General features: G+C 40.7%; 1 protein-coding gene across 11 annotated transcripts in view; it reads left to right on the top strand.

Annotated features, from left to right (window-relative positions):
• Nucleotides 1-22,712, top strand: part of FAT3 (FAT atypical cadherin 3) — a 404,304-nt gene that overhangs the window by 348,906 nt on the left and 32,686 nt on the right. For 10 of the 11 annotated variants that reach the window (XM_033052632.1, XM_033052633.2, XM_033052640.1 and 7 more), the window contains 8 exons: nucleotides 756-1,145; nucleotides 3,414-3,628; nucleotides 4,348-4,485; nucleotides 7,137-7,280; nucleotides 7,833-8,030; nucleotides 10,496-11,294; nucleotides 18,918-19,052; nucleotides 20,059-20,216. In XM_033052632.1, coding sequence (XP_032908523.1) covers nucleotides 756-1,145; nucleotides 3,414-3,628; nucleotides 4,348-4,485; nucleotides 7,137-7,280; nucleotides 7,833-8,030; nucleotides 10,496-11,294; nucleotides 18,918-19,052; nucleotides 20,059-20,216 — 2,177 coding nt within the window. Of the gene's footprint in view, nucleotides 1-755; nucleotides 1,146-3,413; nucleotides 3,629-4,347; nucleotides 4,486-7,136; nucleotides 7,281-7,832; nucleotides 8,031-10,495; nucleotides 11,295-18,917; nucleotides 19,053-20,058; nucleotides 20,217-22,712 lie in introns of those variants that run through there. The other variant, XR_004417100.1, reaches the window with a different exon arrangement.

Consider the following 22,712-nt stretch of genomic DNA (forward strand, 5'->3'; position numbering starts at 1 on the left):
GATTTGAAATGGCTATCCTACTGTAGTGCAGAAACCAAGTCAGTACCATCCCCTCAGGCCTCATTATTGACAAGAACCTTAGCATATATCTGCATATTCAGCAGCCGGGTGGATAGGTGCTTTGTATTAGGAAATACAGGCAGGGTTTTAAAAATGCAGGATATCTTTTGTACAACTCAATTTAGGCTGGGGAACAGGGGGACTTTCCTTTTTAAAATGTTCTGGCAGGAGTTTTTTGATGCAGCCTTTGTTTAACAGGTATCCTATGATAATATTTTTCTGCTCAACAGTCGAATCAAGGCAGCACTGGTGCAAGTGCATTCTGTGCACCTGATGTATTTCTATGGGTTTATCTTCCCCTTATGTACATTTCTATTCCTTCAAGATGTGCTCTGAGACATTTCCAATTTCAGCATTCTGCTTGTCTCATCTAATTCAATTATAAGCTGTTCTGGGCAAGGACCATATCTGGATTCTGCTTTCAAGTTTCAATACACAGCAGTTTTGCAAAGTAATCTTTAAAAAAATGTATCATGATGAGGGAAGGAACTTAACTTATCCAGAGGGATTTGTCATGTGAGAAGAACATGTCCTGATCTCCCAAACTTCCAGCAATATTGTACCCACAGGCACTCCTACTCCCACCCCCACTGGAAATGCTCAGTTTGATAGCAGATTTTGCTTAGGATTTCCATTAGATGGGGAGAGATTTTTCTTTTCTTTATTTTTCATTTTCCCATTTGCTTCTCTTTCAGGCGTGAACAGAAAAGTCACCTATTCCCTGTCAGACTCCGCAGATGGTTTCTTCTCAGTTGACCGATCATCAGGAATCATTATTTTGGAGCATCCACTTGATAGAGAGCTTCAGTCCTCCTATAACATCACTGTCAAGGCCTCAGATCAAAGCATTGTGCTGACCTTATCCTCATTTGCCACCGTTACCATTACAGTGCTAGACATAAATGACAACCCTCCCGTGTTCGAAAGGAGAGATTATCTTGTTACAGTGCCTGAAGATACCTCACCTGGCACCGAGGTCCTTTCTGTTTTTGCTACAAGCCAGGACATTGGTACAAATGCTGAGATTGCCTATCTCATCAGATCAGGGAATGAGAAAGGGAAGTTCAGGATTAACTCCAAAACAGGTTTGTAAAGTGGCTCTTACTTGCAATGTTAAATTAAAGCATCAGAAAAACATTAATGCTTTGGGGAAGGCTCTTGGACCAAAAGATTTCCAAGGCCAGAGGCTCACAGCTTGTCATTGTATAATTAACTACACAGTTAAAAAGTAATTTTAGGTTGGAGAGTGATGTCAATTATGGTCACACATGGGTGCCCCAGCTCAAGTGGAGAATACTTTTCTCCATTAGCAAGTCTTTTGAAGCCAATATAGATGTGACAGCCTATTAGCCAAACTGTTCAAAACACTTCTAAACACTTGCAGTGTTTACTTGCTTACCAGCTGATTACAACCTCAACTATCTGCCCCTTAGAAGGCATCAACCAGTGCTACCAGGACCTGTTAGGATCAATTCAGTCCTGATATGTGATTGCCATTTATGTAGCTTTATGCAACTTCCCTGACTTAGGTTGTTCTGATTTGTCTTTTTGACTTCAGTGGTGGCTTAGGTTGAGGTCTTTTTGGTTATACATCACAAATTTTAGAAGTACACCACTGCTTCTCTATAAGAAATACCAAGTAAAGGTATCATATTTGCTGTAAATGATGCATTTTCTTTTAATTTCTTTAGTGGGATATATTCTTTATCCTCACTGAGTTTTTATTCCATCAACTGTAAACTATTTCTTCTATGCTTCCTGTAGTGGATCCCCTTCTTCTCATAACATTCAGGATGACAAGTACAAATCTGCCACCAGAGTCTGAGAGCAAAGCAGTCTTGATTTTAAAAGCTGAAGATAACACTTCTTTGGGTGCAACTGTAACAGCCAGTAACGTGAAAAATCTCAAAATTATGCATTGTGTCATTTCTGTAATTGTGTGCAAAAATGGCTCTTCACTCAGCAGAGAGTGCTGCCTCTTATGTGAGGGACTTAACATAACTGTGTTGTCTGTCATCTTCATCATGTTGATTAGTGCTAGCAACATTTAAACATAAATATGCCTAGGCAGCAATGCTTAACTTCACATTTGACAATGAAGCCAAGGAAATAAATCAATAAAAACCCATAATGAAGCTTAATCACACAGGGAAAAAAAAACAAAACTAAAACTATCTATTATTCATTAATGTGTGACAGCTCCATTACTATCTGTTTAGAGGCAGGAGCTCGGTTTCTAGACATCAGAGTGATGTAGCATGCCTGATCACAGCTTGAAAAATAATGTCCTTCACACCATTTATCAGTGGGAACTCTGCTAGCCACTTGGAAGCTTCTCTTCAGGGCTCCTGCTTTCAGCAAGTCATGCTGAAAGGTGGAAATTGTTTGGAGAGAGCCCAGACAAGATTAGGAGGAATGATCTGAGGTCTGTAAAATGTGACTTACCAGGAAAGACTGAAGGAATTAAGGCTGTTTAAGCTAAAAAAGAGAAGACATGCTGTTAGTTTTCATACCTATAGAAAGTACCTGTGAAGAAGAGGGGAATAAACTGTACTCCATGCCCAGTTATAAGAAAAGAAGTTGTGAATGGGCTTAAATTACATTTGGATTACTTTGGTTAAATGATAGGAAGAAATTCCTAGCTGTAGTGATTATGAAGTCTTGAAATACATTTCCTGAGAAGGTTGGGAAACTGATATTGTAGGAAGTTTATAAGAGCACTAGAAATCAGATCATTTCTATCCTAGAGGGAGTCTGGGTGCATGGAGTGAATCAAGTTACAGAGAGTCCTAATTTTGGCTATGTGGTGAAGTAACACAAGATTTATAAACCTATTTGAGTGGGGAAGTCTCTGTTTAATCACTTAAATGATAGACAACTGATTTCTCTGAGGTATTCATATCCTATTCATTTGTATTTAATTCATGAGAAGTTAATTGTGTGGGAGTGAATTTCTGTTGACTTGTCAGGGCTTATTTCCAGAGTCGGCATCCAGTTCTCCCAATAGCTCTGTGAATGAGATGGTAAATGGGTGGATATGGCCCCCACTTCTTCATCCATGATACTCACATAATGAAAGCTATTTTCCTGAGGAACCATTCATTGCCTCGTGCCTTGTAAAGGTCCTTTCTGCAGAGGCAGCCCAAGTGCAATTGGCATCATTCTTTAATCAAACGACAGCAGTGGAAACCTGAATAAACATTTTTATTGGGTTGGGCAGTCTTACAGTTAGTGTTGTATGTGTGCCATGGTGATAAATAGCATGCTGTACTGTTTACTAGAGTCAAATCCCTTACTCTGTGGCATTATTTATTTTTTTGCTGACTGTTGACATTCCCTCCTTTGCTTCAAAGGAGTGATTTCCATTTTTGAGGCTTTGGATTTCGAGTCGTGCAAGGACTTCTACTTGGTGGTGGAGGCAAAGGACGGGGGCACACCAGCACTGAGCGCGGTGACGACGGTGAACGTGAATGTGACGGACGTCAACGACAACGCACCCACCTTCAGCCAGGCTGTCTACAGCGCCGTCGTCAGCGAGGACGCGGCCGTCGGGGACTCCGTCATCATGGTCAGTGCGGCCCTGGCTACCATCTGGGTGCGATGAAAACCTAAAAAAGTGCTGCACTGCTTTGTAATTATAATTACGGTGTCCTGAAGCCCCCAAACTATTTTCTAGCCAATACTCTGCGTCTGCTGCTGCTCTCCAAGCTGCTGTCAGTTTCTCCCCAAAAGAAAGGAGTAGTAGTACTGTTGCTGTCAAAGAGCAGTGGCATATTTAAGGTGTTGCATTTCATGACTCAGCTAGAAAGAAACAGGTTTCAACAGAAAGGCAGAATTCAGCTTTTCAGTGAAATACAATCATAGAGTCACAGGATTGGATGAGATCTTAAAGATCATCTTGTTCCAATCCCCCTGCTGGGGGGACACCTTTCACTGCACCAGGTTGCTCAGAGCTCCAAATACATAGTGTTTGTATAGTCTGCCATGTAATGTGCTATCCCCAAGACTCGCAGTATTCTTGTCTTGCAACTTGTGGATCCAGAGAGGGTGTTGTGTGGAATATTAAGATTAAAATACTCTGTATGTTTTCAGACTAGAATTTTGAAAAGGCCCAAGTGAAGCCTCCTAAAAAAACCCTATTGGATTGATGCTGTAGAGGTGTGCAGTTCAGGTATAACTAGTCCGATGGAATATGAAGTTTACTTTTTGGAGTGTTGAGCAATTAATGTATCCCACAGATCACTTAATATTTGTTTTACTAATTTTTTATTCTTCTCTCAAAACAAGTTGATAGCAGAAGACCTGGACAGTCCTCCCAATGGTCAGATTCATTTTTCCATAGTGAATGGAGACCAAGACAATGAATTTTCAGTTGATCCTGTTTTGGGACTCGTGAAGGTTAAAAAGAAATTGGATAGAGAAAGGGTAAGACACGTGGGACTTCTTAACTTGCAATGACTTACAGATGTACATCAATCCCCACTCTGCTGCTGGCTTGTGTCGAAGGAGTTCTGCAGCCATCGGCCTAAGATGTTCCAACAGGTCTTTCTAACATTTTCCCACTTGTTTCCATGCCAGCCCTATCCCCAGTCTAGCCACAGCCAGCTGCTCTGCTGCCAGTCCCACTCAGCAGCCGGGGTCACATCAGGGGAGAGAGGCAGCGATGCGTTTGTCCCGTGGTGCCAGCGGGAGCGTTAATGAGCTGCCTCCCGTCCCCTGTGCGTGCAAGCTCACACGTGCGGCTGTGTGTGCAACACAGTGGTGACAAAATGCTCCAGATTGTGGCCCCGAGCGCCGAGCTGAGACCTCAACCATTAATTAGCGCTCTGCAAAACATGTCACTGGGGACAGGATGTTATGAAGTGGCCAGGCTGTACCAAAAGTGAAAAGAGTGCTTCATTAAACAAATTCGGCTGCTTTGTTTGCTCACTCCATTATTCATTCAGGATTATTTGTCACCATTTTGCCATAGCTAGCAATTAGCAGCTTTTTGGGGAAAAAAAACAAACAAATGCAGTTGCCTGTGCTACTAGCAGGGCAGGAGAGTGCTACATGGCTTCAGAAATCTTGCAACACTTAAGGAAATCCGTGCCTCCTGCCTCTCAGCAATGCACCCACAAAACTGGGGAAGCAGATTGCAACCATCACAATATGGGCTCAGCTGGAGAAGCTCTTTACTGGAAGCAAACCTGCTTCTTACAACAGTGGCAAAAACCCCCATTCTGTATTATCACAGAGGCAGAATTTAACTGTTCGTGTTTGGTGGTAGAATGACTTTGCCACAGACTGTCTACAACAGGGGAGTAACAATGGGTCCATGTTACAAGTTGGCTGTAAAAAAAAGCCCAGGCTGAGTTTCTTAATATGATTTTTTTTAGTTTCTGAAGTGCACTCATGTGCAGCTGCATTCAGACGCACACACTTAACCCTCACAAGGGTGTGCATGTGTAATGCCAGCTGTGTTAGGTCTGCATTTTCCAAAGTTTCCCTCAGTTAAAATAAGCTGTGATACTGTCTTTTTCTTTGCTTCCTTGGCACATTTCCTGGACACAGGTGTTTCTGACCCCTTCAGGGAAAATTATATATGATGCCCCATCTGCTGTAGATCCTCAAAGGCATTGCTGACTCCCAGGTTTCAGTGGTTTAAGGAGACTTATTTCCAGAGCTGTAATCACATAGAGACCATGACTTTTGCCATCTACCTTTCTGGGATACGTTGAAATGAAAGCAAACACAGAAAAAAAAAATGGGAAGGATTCTACAAAACTCTCTGTCTTTAGCTAGCAGTGGAAATTATGTTTAGGAAAAGATTGTCATCCTCAAGTTTGTTGACTTTCCCTAGTTCAGGATTCCTCTTCCCTCCTGTGTCATTTTACCCCCATCAAATCACAGTCTATCTCCTCCATACAAGCCCCCCAAAAACATGTTCTCTTTTGCTCTGTATTGGTCCCACATCCCAGAAGAACCATCTTATTTTGTGTGCTCAGTCTGAGCTCCTCCCTACCACAAAAAAAGCTGCTTTTCAAATATGTTTGGATTTCCTTCTCTCCCACCCCCTCCTCCCCAAAAAGCCCCTTTACCATTATCTTGTTCCCCTCTGCAGGGCCATGCTTGTCCCCTTTCCAGCCCTGCCCTGACAGGGTGGAGCAGAGTGTTGTATCTAGCATGTTTTGCCCTTCGCTTGCTCCGCTGTGGGAGGATTCTGGGGCACACGTCAGCAGCTTTCCCTGCAGAGCAAGGAGCAATATACAGTCAAAAGCAGTTGTAAGACCTACGGAAGCCAACATAAGGATGCAGTTCGGAAAATCCAACTGTCATCCATAAACTGTGCATAGACAGAGCTTTTGCAAGTTGTCACATATGCTCACACCTCACACACGGGCATATATGTGTGTAGAGAGCCCACGGATGATGCACTGAAGTGCCTGCACTGCACTGAGTTGCTTGTGTCTGTTGCAAACAAGCAGACTCAAGCCTACTTATCTTCTGCAGAATGGTGGATACTATTCTGTTGCTACAGAGACTGTTGTCCCTCGTACTCCCAAATGTTTTCCAGTGTGTTTAAGCCAACTGCCTGTGAACTTTTTCTTGGCTCTCCATCACAGTGTTAGAAACAGTATGTGTCAAACTGACACTGGCTCTAATAAGCAATTTATATAATATCTTGGAAACCAACTGTAAGATAAATAGAATCAGGTCACTTTTCCCAGCTGACACCTAGGAGAGATGAAAATGTAAGCTTACAGGACTAATAGCTGAGTTCACAAATTTTCTGTCGTGTATTTTCTGTCTGCCTCTTTGTTTCAGGAGTGCTTTGTCTGATACAGTTATTTTAATACAATGAAGCTGTTATGTTTATTGGTAGCCTTATGAAACAGAAGTTGGGGCATGATGTGGCAATGAACAGGGTAATGTTACACTAAGGGCAGGAAGGTGATGAGGCCAAACAGCTTTCCTTAGAATATGGAAGGTGGTGCATTGAATGTAAAGAACATTCTTCAATGTTAAAGAATTAAAGGTTAAAATTTGGGACCATTAAATCATCAGAATGATTTAATGTTTTCTCCTTTTTGCAGATATCTGGTTATTCATTAGTTGTCCAGGCAAGAGACAGTGGTACCCCTCCTTTGTCTTCGTCTGTGACAGTCAATGTGGATATTTCTGATGTGAATGATAACAGCCCTGTGTTTACTCCAGCTAACTACACAGCTGTAATTCAAGTAAGTTTATCCTGCACATCAAAAACTTCTCTGACTTTTAAAATGCGTGGGCATTTGGTTTCGGTTAAGTACCTTTTGATGATCTATCTGCAAAACATGTATCAAGTAATCTTATGTAAGGAAAAGTATAAACAAATCTTTCTTGAGTCTTTTGGTAAGTTTCTGTTTGCTGAGGCTCCTTAACCACAGCATCTGTCACGCATTTTAACATTGATCCCTGCTGCACCAGGTACTCCAGCCTCAAAATGTCTGCTCTGGGATAAGTTCGCCCTTCTTTACACCTTGCTCTGGGTGTGAGTCTTGACTTTTAGTCAGTCCTGATCAGAAAGAGTGTCAGAGACAGCCCAGCAGGCCCTGGAGGTGTGGTGGGTACCTTAATCTCTGCCACTGGTCCACGGGGCATAAGCAGTGTCAACAAAATGCAGCTTGGGAAATGCCAGCTTGGGCAAAGAGCATTCAGCTGAATATTCTCAATAGAAAAATGTGGTATTTTATGATTGCAATATGTATCATTTTAATCCTTTTCTTTATACGCTGTGTATATGTGTAAAGGAAAATAAACCAGTGGGCACAAGCATTTTGCAGCTGGTAGTGACAGACAAAGACTCTTTTCACAATGGCCCCCCTTTTACCTTCACCATCCTCACTGGCAATGAAGAGGAGGAGTTTACACTGGACCCTCATGGCGTTTTGAGATCTGCAGTCATCTTCAAGCACATGGTCTCGACTGAGTATGTGCTCTGCGTGCAGGTAAGGCTTGATTTTTACATCTACACTGAAACAAAAAAATCTCTTAATGGTAGGTAACCTGTACTTTGCCTATATGGGTTGTTTCTAATGGACTGTATCCTATGAGTAAATACCACACATTCCAGTTTGCAAATGCACAATGCAGAATATTTTCTTTGATGTTCTTAAACCTAGTTTCGTATAAATATAAATATAAATAGGTAGCCAGCCACCTTTCCAATTTCCTTGGCATGAAATGAATTTTCTGAGCAGCGACCGTTATGGTTTAAGATTTTCATCTTTTTTTTCTGTAACTAAGGAAGGAAAATGAGAAAAAATGCATTATATACATATAAATACACCCCAGAACAAGTGACTGCAAAATACTGCTCTAGGAATGAAAATCATTTTGGCTTTTAAGTCATAAATTTAATCATAAATTTTTGGAAGCCTTCCAAGAATTCATGAAATCACATTTCCAAGGTCAACTTAGCTTTTAAAGAATGTCAAAGTAAGACATGCCATAGAAGTCCAGCTCAAACTTAGCTTTAGAGTAATCATTGAGAAGCTTTGTTACCAGGGTAATTTTGATTGCCAAAACCTGTAAATCCAAAAGTAATTTGTCCACATTTCTCAGGTCTGCCAGAGAAGTTGTATTAGGGTTCAGTAAAAATGCAAGTCGAGGGAATGAACCTCTTCACTGAAATGAGTCATGGTCCCCATAAGCTGCATCTGAAATTCTTTATTCCTCCACTTCCTTTGCTGAGGTTGATCTCTCTAAACACAGCCTGTCTGTTCCTTTAAAAGCACATTTAATGATGTTCACAGCAGTAGCATCATCCTTAGATGCAATTGTTGGTTACGATTCACAAAATATAAGCTCTGATGCTAATTAACAGTTCAAATCAAAGTTTTACTAGTCTGCCATTTAATATCCTTGAAACCTATTTTTTAGCCTTGTAGGGAAATAAAAAATCATTACCTTTCTTGCCATGCCTTAATCATAAAATATCTTGCTTTCAGGGTAATTCACTAGCCAGAGTTCTAGTGCAGTCAAAACTGGGTATGAGAGTTAAATTTGAGCAGCATTCTCTAGCTTTAGGGATCCATATATTTCATATAAATGAAATGTTAGACCACCATGTCTGAGATGCACCAACATGATCAGGAAACCGTGCTGTAGGGTTGTGGAGACATGATTCCTCCCAGTATTATTTTTTCCAGGGATTTCTTCAGGGAAAACATACTTTATAGTTTCCTGTTGTGTATAGACCATAGAAGTGTGTCTTTTTCATCCATATGTGCCAGAATGCTGCTTTCTCTTTTCCACTATCAGGTTTCTCCTCTGTATTACGTTTATTAAGAATTAATGTTAAAATAGAAAGAGGGATGAGATATAACCTCTTTTGCATGTACATGGGTATTTGCCTGCACATACGTATAAAATATTTTAAATACTCCACCCAGCTCTTTTAGGAGTGAAGATGAATGAATTTTAGTGTGTCTTAGAGTTACTATCTGCTCCTAGTAGTGTCCTTATTGCTGTTGTCATCCTGCCATTTTTTCCTTCACCTTCCTGTGTCCAAATACAAAGATCATTGAACATGTCCTACATCTCTGCCTAGTGGCAGTTTAGTCTTCTGTTCTTCTATGAAGCAAATAGATGTGTGGAGCAGTTTATTGTAATAGGGACTGCAATAAAGCATTTTTCTTGTTGTAGGAAAGGACACTGATTCAAGTTTGCACACCTTTCTGTCAAGATGGCCTTGGGTTTTTTGTCATTCTTACTCTTTTGCTTTCTACAAAAAAACTGCAAAGGATGCTATAATATTGCTCTGGGTCATCCAGTAATCGGTCCAAGTGCCGTGCTACTCTCATATTTTATCATCAGTAACAGCACAAGCACCTATTTCATTTTTGGAGGATGATAAATTTTATTTATGTCAAGAATGTTTCTTGATTGCTTCAGGTAAAGAACTACAGAATACTGTAGAAAAAATCTGAACTCCCTCACATTCACACAAGCTAACCAGGGCCTGAAATGCTTTGGAGCACACCAGGCAATGCAGAAAGCTGATATTTCACTGAAATTCAGCCTGTTCTCCATGGTAGAAGTGAGCCCAAACTGTGTTTAGTGCAGAATATACCTCATTGTTGGTATATTCTTCGTTGTTAAGGTGACAAGTGATGACTGCGGGATCCTGGGAACATTTAAGTTTGAGTAATGAGACATTCTGCTGACACATTTCTCTCTGCAATCCTCTTAGAGGTCTGTGCTTCCCTAAAGAGTTTGTAAGTTCCACTGCTATAAATGGCTGAGACACTTCTTTACATATGTATTTGCAAATGCATTTCAGCGTTCTTTCAGGAATTTCTTTTCAGAATTACTGATGCTGTGAGAATATACATCGCAAGAAGTTATGGTTGCAGGCTGTGTTCTATGTGTGTTTTTATTTTTGTTTTTTATTTTTTCCAAATTACATTAGGCAAAGGACTCTGGAAAGCCTCAGCAGGTTTCCCATACCTATGTTCAGGTGAGGGTTATTGAAGAGAGCATTCACAAACCAACCGCCATTCCACTGGAGATTTTCATTGTCACCATGGAAGATGATTTTCCTGGGGGAGTCATTGGGAAAATTCATGCCACAGATCAGGACGTGTATGATGTCCTCACCTACACGCTAAAATCAGAGCAGAAAAGTCTGTTCAAGGTCAACAGCCACGACGGGAAGATCATTGCCCTCGGAGGGCTGGATAACGGCAAGTACGTCCTGAATGTCTCGGTGAGCGATGGCCGCTTCCAGGTGCCCATCGACGTCGTGGTCCACGTGGAGCAGCTGCTGCAAGAAATGCTGCAGAACACGGTCACCATCCGCTTCGAGAACGTGTCCCCGGAGGACTTCGTGGGTCTCCACATGCACGGGTTCCGGCGCACCCTGCGCAACGCGGTGCTCTCCCAGAAACAGGACAGCCTGCACATCATCAGCATTCAGCCCGTGGCGGGCAGCAGCCAGCTCGACATGCTGTTTGCGGTTCAGATGCACAGCGGTGGCTTCTATAAGCCTGCCTATTTGATTCAGAAGCTTACCAATGCGAGAAGACACTTGGAAAATGTGATTCGTATTTCTGCTATCCTGGAGAAGAATTGCTCCGGACTGAATTGTCAGGAACAGCACTGTGAGCAAAGCCTGTCCATTGATTCGCATTCCCTGATGACTTACAGCACGGCACGAATTAGTTTTGTGTGTCCCCGCTTTTACAGGAATGTGCGCTGCATGTGCAATGGTGAGTACTACTCCCTCTTCCCCTCCCATTGCTGCACATTATGCGATAGGATCCATTTTATTCCTCTGATGCAGATTAGAAGGGGCATTTCAATTCAGTCCACTAAAGCACGACTGGCTGATGCGTTGTGGGAATTGATTTCTCAGGCTCGGGAAGAATTGTTCGTGTTTACTGATGTAAATGGAAGTTTATGAACTTTGGCCTTTTATGACAAAGACTGCTTTCCTGAAGGCTCTGCAATCAGAGCCATCAGCCAGCTTCCAGGGGAGGGGAGGGAGTGGGAGGGAAAGGATGAGGAGGGGGAGGGATGTAGTTTCCCAATCAGTTGGTGCCTCCACTGGAATAAATCTGGACTGTGGCCGCAGCAGAGCAGCCTGGTCTCCAGCCAATGCACCAGCAGTCTCCAAGGAAAAGCACACCTGACCTAAGCCAGGCAGGTGGAAAGGCCTTTTCCAGTCCTGTTGTTGCAGAGAGCCACTGAAACCAATGAAGTATTTTATTAGCAAGCATTTTTCCTGACCTTTAATGCTACAATAGGGGACAGGGTATGTTTCAGCTGCTCCACATTTTGGCAGAGATTTCACTTGGGCATGTGACAAATAGACTTGCGAGCCAATCTTCTGTATGATTCTGCACTTGGATTTTAAAACCTCAGGCAGTTATAATACTGGCTCTGTTTCTTTTGTTTGCCAGACTATTTGCTCCTCATTCCACTTCATTTAAGAGCAGAGAAAAAAGCTGCTGTAAAATCAATACATCTAAGTCTGCCTCATCTTCGGCACACGTGCACACACAGAGCAGTACAAGAATTCAGCAGCCATATCCCTCAGTAACCAACCTTTGTTTCTGCAGCAGTCAACAGTGCTTCTTGTTTTACCACTGACCTTGGTGGGGATGAAAATAGGCATGAATTGGTTAAAATTTAACCAGAAATAATTTTTCTTCCTGTGGCACATGGATAATAATGTCATAGAAGTGCAATTCTGAAAAAAATACCATGATTCTCTGAGGTATATTCAAGAGCAGACTATCTGTCCACTTTTTAAGTAAGTGTCTTATAAGTTTCAAATAGACATATCTATTATAACAATAGTCAGCATTTTGTTTCACATGAAAGGCTCTGAAGTAAAGGATTTTCACAGATTTAAAAGGGACAATGCTGCAATATTCTCCAGTCAGGTCCAGGAGCCAGTGCGGGAACACTGTCTGCCAAACTTTTTTATATTCTCTAAGTTATAACTCAGTCTCACTTTTGAGTCAAGAAATCACAAATCCTCATCTCCATGGGGATAGTGATAGTCCTCACAGTCAGAAATTGGTTTTCTGGCAGCCAAAATTTTCACTGTTTATCATTTCATTTCACTACCTATTAAAGTCAATAATGATGTATTATTCCCTCTGCCTCATAATCCCGTAGCTTAACTCCAAAAAAGGGACTTTGCAGTGCAGCACAGTTCTGACCCAGTAGCTCTCCTGGCACAGCAAGTTTGCAGTGGAAGCACAGAAATTCAGCTGGGACAGCGATTTCCAGATTCTTCTGTCATGTACCAGTCAATCCTCAAAATGGATGGCAGGCTGCTGGAAAGGCAGTGTGGTTCTGAGAGCGACTGTGGTCCCCAGCCTCTGGGCCATTTATCATGGCCTTGAAGACTGCTGTGTGGGACCACTTCCAGCAGGCAGCTTGTCCTGGTCCTGCTGAAAAGCTGGAGGGGCTCCCACTACTCACTTTGGAGCCACAAGGTGCAGGTGTCCCATGGGGGATCCACACAATATGGGGTGGGGCTGAGCACATCCAACCTGGCATACTACCTGTAGTAAAAAAAGTCCAGAGCTGCTGAGTTAAGTATGGCTGCCAAAGAGGTGAACACCTTGGTGTCTATTAATTGCACAGAAATAATACACCTTGGTGGAAGGCAAAAATTCATGCTTTACACCTTCTCCTCATTAGTTAATGCTTCATCCCCTTCTATTGTTTTTAATTAAAGAAGCTACAGAAAATATTTTTGGTGTTTAGGTAAACACGTTTTCTCACATAGGAGATAACACAGACTTACAAGAATAAAATAGTTAGAGAATGTGTGGTTTGTTTTGCTTTCATGATAGCTAAAGACTAGAGTAAAAGAGTTAGAAAAATGCAAATACTTCATCCATCAGCAGTTCTTATAACTAAGTGCACAAATGCAGCAATTCAGGAAAAAGTACACAAATGTATGTTGGCTTGTTTAATGAGATAGCATAAGCAAGATATTAGCAGTATAATAAAAGTATTACACTTCCCTTGTTGCTAAAAGAGTTCCACATCCAGTAAATATTAATACCTTGAATTATGAAAAATCCATTAAAATATTTCATATGTTTCCAGAGATCTGATTCAATTACAGCCCAGAAAGCTTGAGATTGAGCTAATTCACTCATTCTTGAAATATGTATCATACTTGGAGTGTTTTTCCCACTGGCAGATGTCACAGATATGCACAATTTATGCATGCCAGCTGTGCATAACTTACCTAGATTACCTTTGTGAGCAAACAGAGTTATCTAATGTGAAAATGCAGGGAGACTGTAAAGTAGGCAGTGGGTGAACTTTGGAGGTTCAGCAGCTCAGCTCTAGAATGATAAGTTCAAAAGTTCACATGCATCAGTCTTAGCTTTTAAATCAATAAAATTGAACTAAAGAGTTTTCCAATAACAGACTGTCCCCTTAGATTTTTGGCTCATCTGTTTGTGTTTGTATGAAAAATACTGTCACAAACTGGGGTTTGTGTCAGCATGACCAGAGGGGCTATGTGATTACCAACCTCCCATCACATGGCACGAGGTATGCAAACATCTGTCTGTGCTGGGGAAAATAAAAGTAGGACGAATGGAATAAATATATTCCTGTAAAATAGTTCTCATGGCATTCTCATTTTTCAGAGGCAAAAATCTATTCCTTATTTTTTTCATGATGCAAAATAATTCTTCTGTGTTGAGACAAAGGTCCAAGGGCAGAGCAGGTTTTGTTAGGACTACTTTGCTCTTAAAGTTGTTCTGTATTATAATCTTACAAAAGTGATGGTATATTAGCATGTTCACAGGAGAGGGATAGATTGAAATAACCTTGACAAATATGGGCATGTATCTACATCTGTGCAGGTCACTCCAGGCCCCATTTGCAGACAGTGGGATGAATGAGGTATTTTTAATAATGTGATACATCTCTCCCTAGATGTCTAAAATCAGTTAGATGAATCATGCCCTAAAGTTAGATGAATTCCATTTCAAGTGTTTAATATGGTTCTGGCCTAATAGTTTGAAAAAATTTTTCTAATAGACCCAGGAGTGTTCAGTAAAAGTGCAGACACGTCCATGTCATTTGATCAAGAGAACAGCAGTCTTGGACCACTTTCTCATGAGCAAGACAATTCAGACTTTATGAAGCCACTTCCAGTATTTTGTGAATGCTGTGATAGAAGGAAATCATAAACTCTGAGGATCTGCTGTTAATACAGGACCTATTCTTCAGAGTTGATTTTTGGCCTCAGCTCCACAGAGCACACACTACATCTAAAAGATATTGTTTGGATGCTTTGAAGGACTGGGCATCAGCAACCAGGTTCTTAGTGTTTCAATTTTCAGGAAGCACACACATGCGTATTAATGAACCTGGAAGTCTCCTGGCAAGGAAAATTGGAGAAAAAGATCTGTGGTTGGGAACAAAGAACTGCAGATACCTTTGTTAGATCTGGCTGTAGTCTGTTTAATGTCACCTTTGTCCATGGAAAGTTTTCTCCCTGTGACTATCTCCAGCAGTAAAGCCTATGCTGAGCATGCACAAGCTCATCGTATAAAAAGTGGGAGAGCTGCAGTGAGAAGTGGGGGTCATTACTGTGGAACCAGGGCAAGTGGGAATTGCTGTCTGTCACTTGAGGAGTCCTAATGGAATCTGGGATTAAGGAGGGGGTGAAATGTCTTGTCATTAAAAACTTGGAGAGGGTCTGTTTCACTGGGACATTCCGTGTGAAACAAAGTTTTCCAGGGGCACCTGAGCCAACTGAAACCCGTATCTGGCTTGTGCAGAAACAATTCTGTGATGTCTGCACTGACATGCATGGAATAATCACTGCCTACTGTGCTCCAAAAATATAAGCAGATTGCAGCTCATGAGTTGCCAGTCTTCTGTCCACAGTAAACTAATTATTATTTGAGGTAGCAGTTTGGAGTTTGCTTTACAGGCTTCCTGCAACTCTGGCTTTCAGGAATCTCCTCCTTTCAAGCTTTTTTTCTACAAGTGAGAAAAACAGTCTTTTTAATACTAAAACAGATTCAGGAGACTGGGCTGATAGAAAACTACCTAATATAACAGGCTCAAGTTAAAATTGTTGAAGCACTCAATTTTCAAAATATATTTACAATCCTAGAAGTGCTCCTATTTTGAAGGAATAGGAATTAAATCTCTCATCTTGCAATGGAACAGTGTTTTCTTCCTCGGTATATTGGTTAGAAGATAGAAATACTTTTATCTTCTTTTAGAGAATCAAACTGAAGATGATCTGTCAAAATCAAGTGGGTCTATTCCACCTTCTCCTGCCACGCACTGGTTGATGCTAGCTGGTGTGTTTCTGTGATACCTTGTAGAGAACAGTTTTATTAATACTAATGTGAGTTTCAAGAGAATGATGCTGTGGATTGTCTGGACCTGCCTAGAAAAAAAAAAATAAAAGATCAATTTGAACCTATATTTCTTTAATCGTTTATTGGATGGAAAATAGACTGCTCTTTGGAGTGGAAATGCAACATTGGAATAATTTTATTTAAACTCAGGCTGTAAATCTTTGATGTGGACAACATAACCTTGAACAATTTTGCAATTTTGCTCCACATGGTTGTGAAATCAGCCTGAAAATGCATGTTAGCTGGGGCAATGCAATAATGCCGATTTGTAGCTTATGTACTTATAACCATACAGACACGCATAAAGCACTTCTCGCAAGTCTGAATATTTTAAAGTTTTGTGACAGCCATGAAATGCTGCTGCCGCAGGATGAATAAAAAGTTGGTTTCCTTGTAGTTTGGCAGAAGGAGTGTTCCTGGCTGTTCAGGATAAACAGTTATCTCCACTGTTGCACGGAGTACATTAGATCTTTTCCATATATTTTTTGAATGCGGAAGGATGGCTCCAAAGTACAAATCAGAGTTTCAATCAGATAAAAAAAACCTGGCAGAGATGGATAGCAAAGTAAGCTGTTCCTTTATTGCTTCATGTCAAAGATACAGTCATAGGTTAGGGGATGTGAAAATTTCCAGAGCCACATTTGGAAATCTCAGTGCCTCTTTCTGCTGCACAGTGGTGAGCTGTGAGGCTTTAGTCCAAGTGGCACGTCTGTCAGCTACACAGAGGCACACTTGAATTGCATCCTCACCAAAAGTTTAAGTTTGTTCAAAGAACAGATAGAAAACAGACACCAGAATGCTGTGTATTTGTCACATGAGTTAAAATAGCTAAAACAACCAAGGTGGAAATGCAAAGCAGCCTGTAGAATTTTTAACAACCCGATATAATTTCAGAAATAATTGTTACTTGCCATTGAAGTCTAAGAAATGAGGAGTTTTATTCTAAAAAAAGCCAACCAAACCAAAGTATAGAAAACATCATAGTTTCTGTTAAATTCTACAGATCTAAATAGAATATAAATATGTAGTCCAGAACCCTGTGACAGTTTTTTCTTGATTCTATAAGGTCTGAAGTGTGACTGTGTATTGCAGCTTTTATTCCTGCTAATGTTACCTACTAATGTGATTAGTAAAGATTGCCATGCATCATTTTCTAACAGAGCTACAGGCAGTACTGTAAATCTTTCACTCCATAGACCTCTCAAACAAATGTTTGATAGAGGAGGGGAGGATGTTAAACATTAAATTGACTGTGCTGTACATCAAGGAAGACATTTACAGTAATTGCCATATTTGTAGTCAGCCCATGTCCACTTTGAAAGCTACAGTAGTAATTTTTCTTTTCCCAGAAAATACTCAGAGTGTCAGGTAATTTCAGCTGTGCTTACTATGAGCCCTGCTTGGCTTGTACAAAAGTGTGAGAGCAGTAAGATTCTTTCTTTCATTACTTTTGGAGATGTACTCCATGACAGGTTGATTCCTTCCTTTATAAACTGTAAATAAAACGATGTGCTCAAAAGTAAACTAGTTTTTGAATATGATGAGGATACTACCATATGGATCCTGCAATATACAAGAACTGCCAATATTCAGAAAGCAACGAGTAGGTTTTTATCATTAAATTCATTACCTGCATGTCTTAAATAAATTAACTTGATAAACAAAAAAAAGGTGTCTGTCCATTCCCAGCAACTGCCTTTCCCTCATTTCATGCTGGGGCTGCAAATCAACAAAAGGAAGGGCAGGAGTGCCTTTTTTCCTGCACTTGAAGTCTACTTTGATAAGACTTTATTACAGCCATACTTAGAGGCCCAAATGTAGGAACTGATCTTGCATCTCCCAAGTACCTTACTGCAACAAAGAAGACGCTAGCTGCTGTGGAAGTCCCATATTGCTCACAATTCATATATTATACAGCAACAGTTGTATAATGTTTTGCATTATTATGGACAATGTGTGCAAGTCTTTTAAGATCAGGGCAATCAAAACAGATTTATTTAGATACTTTCAGAAGTTACATTGAAGTTTTAGCCAAACTCCATGAAATGCAAAAAAATCTTTTGACAATGACAGGCTTTAAATACTAAGTCCTTGACATGCTCATCTTGATAGATGTAAAGAATTTAGGAGCGGTTTGAAAAACCTACCTATAATTGTGTTGCTCAAGTATTTTAAGCAAATTTAAAAGTCAGTATAGTTGTGTCCCTGCAGATTAGAGAAAAGGAGGACAGGTTTTGGTAGCCTAGGCAAGCTGGATAGGATGTGAGATCTCAGAAATATCAGGAGGAACATAGGGGGAGGGCAGTTTTGCCTGTGCTTATGATCAAGCTGACAGCATGCCCTGTGTAGTATGAAATGAAAAATCCAGGTGTCACTGTAGCCCAAGTATGACTTAGAATCACAGAATATCCTAAATTGGAAGGGACTCACAAGGATCATCGAAGTCCAACTGCTGGCCCTGCACAGGACCACCAAGAATCACATCATGTGGTGAGAACATTGTCCAAATGCTTCTTGAACTCTGGCAGGCTTGGTGCTGCGACCATTTCTGCCTCCTAAAATTTGCTTCTCATGGGTGTGCTGGGGGAAAAGGAGTGCATATCTTCAAGCAAATTTTTTCCTCATATCTGTAAAGGCCCTCTGCAGAAAGCTTTGTGGGAAAATGAATAGCCTGAGAGTTATCACACCATTTATAAACCAGTTACTGCTCATAATTGTTCATTTTTATAATATGTTCCCATGGTGTTTAAGGCAGTCTTTGGAAAAGAACTCTTGCAGCTCTGCTGAGTACCTGTCCAAAAGCTGTTCCTTTCTGTGAAGGTTTGTTTGGGCTTTTTTGTTGTTATTAATATTACACTATTTTTTGCTTGTACTGAAGTGTGCGATCAATAATTGTCTTTTGTTACTCTTTTATTGCAACAGATCATGCTTTACACTGTGGATCCCTGACAGTATTTTAACTTCTTGCAGGAGGGCTCTGCCCAGGGTCCAACGATCCGTGTCTGGAGAAGCCATGTCCAGGGGACATGCAATGTGTGGGGTATGAAGCCAACCGGAGACCGTTCATCTGCCAGTGCCCACCAGGAAAGCTTGGCGAGTGTTCAGGTGCATGTCACAGCCATAAAGGGGGATATTCTTGGACAATAAAGTGCTGCCCTTCTCATTTTGTAGGCAGAGGTGCCAGTGAAGTCAACAGAAAATGTACTGCTTAACCCATCTCAGCACAGGCACATGGGGTGTCTGTTTATAAGCCCTATAAATACTTGTCTCTATAGCTATGGGGCTCTGTGTAGACTGTGATCCAGTTTCTTTTTGGAAATTCCCACTGGCTTGCTTGAATACCAGCTCAGTAAAACAGGCTGCTGAGAAAACAGGATTTTTCCTAGAGAATGTTATGCCAGATGTTTTCCTGCCCATGGGCAAAGCTCCATAATTAACTCTTCTGCTTACTATTTAGATTACCAAAATTCCAACCTTTATTAATGAAAACACTACACTATCCCAAAAAAGAAAGTTTGAGGACATCTGTTAGTTCTCTGCATCTGTGGTGTTCCCTGGGATATGAAGAGCCAGGTGGACAGCCAGTGAAGTTCTGATGACTTCAGCAAATCCCAGGCTGCAGGACAGAGGATTTGTGCTGTTTGCCTGGTGAAAGCAGGGCAGATACTGAACTGTGGTCCTGGGCACTGGTTGCAGGGGAGTCATTGCGAGGGTTTGGCTGACATCTGCCCACACGTAACTTGACACCCATAACTCAACTGCCTGAGGTACAGGTGTGATCATCTTTGATTCCTTCTGATATCAGTGAGGAAAGACTGGTGCCTCCAGGAGTGTATAAGCTGAAAAATGCTGAATACTTAGAGAAACCTCTTTTTTTTAAGTATGGAGAAATAGAACTTTCCTTTATCCCCTGAAAAATAGCTTAAAAAAGGAAATGCAGAAATATTTTGTAATAGATGCCAACTTTCTTTTCTCTCATAAAAAATGGGTTTTATTTATTTCTTCCTAGTCATTCCCATTAACTTTGTAAATTCTTTAATTACTTAACAGTTGAGGAATTGTTTTAAATATCACTAAAAGCACATGTGTCTTTTCAAAATGGTTGTTTCAGGCCACACTTCCCTTAGCTTCGCTGGGAATAGCTACATTAAATACCGTGTTTCTGAAAATAGCAAGAAAGAGGAATTCAAGTTGGCTCTCCGTCTGCGAACCCTGCAAAGCAATGGGATTATAATGTACACCAGAGCAAATCCCTGTATCATTCTGAAGGTAATTAAAATAACTTATCTTTTCTGCAGTTGTTTTTCTTGATTCTATATTTTCTCTTGGCTCTTGATTTGGAGAATGCTGTTCTCATTTCAGCTGTAGATTGAGAAGATGAAGTCTGATTCTAACAGGGGAAAACAATTTCAACAACAGCAGCAGCAACAACGATCAGAAAAGCAGCTTGTTAGTGGTACTTTACTTGGAAAATTCCCCACTGGGTGCTGTTCATTATAAGCACATTATGTGTGTCTGTGTGCAGGAGCCAGTCTGCATGAGATGCAAGATTTGGCCATTTATATGACTATGTAGTCAAAACGAAGCCTGCTGAAATTGCTGTTCTTCCCTTCTGTCCTGTCTGTGGTTAGAGGATATGCCCTCACTGTTAGTGAGCTAATTCCAGGAACCAACTGCTTAGAACATGTCTCCTACTGCATATGAAGGTCTCTGCACTCTGTGGGTTAAGATTCTTTGTTAAGAGAGTCATGGGGTCAGTAGAGATTGGTACCAAATCAATATTTAATTGTTAAGTTTTCCATGCATTTTTAATCTTTTTTGGGTTTTTTTGTTTCTTGGAATGGTAAACACATGCTGGATGGAAAGGGAGTATTAGGCTCCTCCAAGAGCCTGCACATATAGTATTTCTGCTATAGCCTCCAAGGTACAAAATGAAAACATTGACATTTGTAATTCAGCCACATTCTATAATTCTGCAGTGGGAGAAATGGCACAGAGCCTTTTGTGTCTGTATTTGCAATCTTTAGGGTACTTTTGGCTGAATGCTTAGGTAACGTCAAAGTGGCTATATGAGTTAAAATGGGCAAAAATAATGGTATAGCTGTTAGACTGAAGTATTTCATGAGCAAGTGTACTGTCTGTCATTCACCAGGAACTGTCAATATTGTTCAGATTTGCATAAGACAATTAACCTCTGCTTTGAGGTGCACAGAAATGCAGTTTAAACTTTAAGCATTTGTTTCTGTATAAAATAAACCACACAAAACTTCAGATTGGAAGACCTTATTTGAAGTCTTCATCATGCTTGCCCTTAGCATGTGGCAGTAGGTAATGTTTGCAATTTTTTAATTCAAAAAAATACCTGGGAGAAAAGAAATGGCCCTGGTGGAAGGTGCCACTTGAAAAAAATAGGAGATGATACAGAGATGGCTTGAATTGCAGTTAGAATAGTGATTGTAGAATTCATTTTGCTAGAGTTTTGTGTATAAGGCTCTCAGCATTCAGGAGCACAGCATATCCAGGTCATAAACAACTGAGTGAAAATAGCCAGTTTCAGCAGGGAAATTTTGCCACCAAAATAAAAAAGATTATACTACTATTGCTACCAAAAAAAAAAAAAAAACAAAAAACCCAAAACAAAGAAACAAAAAAAACAAACAAAAACCCCAAGACCAAATTAACATAGAACAAAAAAAAATCCAAACCAGTAAGAGAATTCCCCTTTGCAATCACCTGAATTGAGTTTTTAGTTGTGAGGTGGGAATCATGTTTTCAATCCCCGCTTTACATAATCACCTAATTATTTTGCTTTGAAAGATGCTGAGTTAAAAATAATACTTCAAGGAGCAATGACAAGAGCTGTGGTTATTGTGCTCCAATCTCAGTCAGCAACCTACATGTCAAGCTGTTTTGTTTCCTATGTCTCAGAAACAAAGAAGGAGAAAGCAGAGAGCCTCATATGCAGCTGCTACCTCACGTATCTGGTAAGTGAGGTCCAGGGTCATGTATGGATGCAAAGCCTTTGCTTTCTCCTGTCCATTTATCAGGGAAGGACATAGGGAATTGCCATCTCCAAGCCTCATGCTCAGCTTTTGAGTAGGGCAGGATTCACTGTTGCAGTATGTCCTTTTCCCAGATCTGTCACTGGGCTTCTGCATGCATGGGGTTTAAAGAAAGCAAAATCATTACACTCAGCATAGTTTTTTTTAAGAAGTGGTATCACTTAAAAGATCAGGAATTGTCAGAGTTTAGTTTGTGAAGGTCTTTTAGCCAAGGAATATCAGGCTAAGTTCTCATAAAAGTGCTCTGTGGCAGACAAATGGCATCATGCTCAAGGGATTCAGCTCTATCAGGTCTCTTCAGGGATGGCAGCTGGCTCATGGACTGCACTTTGGGGATCCCTGACTCAGGTGTTTTCAAGGAAGTTATGCTTGTACTTTCTAACACACTTTTTATTTTCATTTGTAAACCAGAGGTAAGGCTTCCTTTTTTTCATTTAACCAGGTACATATGTTGGGAGGTAGGGAGGCACTCAGATATAAGGCCATTAAGCAGATTAATTAGAGGTCCATAAATGTGAAGTTGTTATCATTTGAGCATTGCTTTCAATTAAATTAAACATCAGGAGAAGCTTTCCAAATAGAGGATAAAGGATGAAACCCTGTGTTCTTTGGAGCACTCTGGCATCACTCCAGCAAAGCACTTAATCACTTGCTTAACTTCCTGTATTTGAAAGCAATTGGAACTATTCACATACCTTAATTT

The sequence above is a fragment of the Catharus ustulatus genome, chromosome 2 (genome assembly GCF_009819885.2).
Source record: "Catharus ustulatus isolate bCatUst1 chromosome 2, bCatUst1.pri.v2, whole genome shotgun sequence".
Lineage (NCBI taxonomy): Eukaryota > Metazoa > Chordata > Aves > Passeriformes > Turdidae > Catharus > Catharus ustulatus.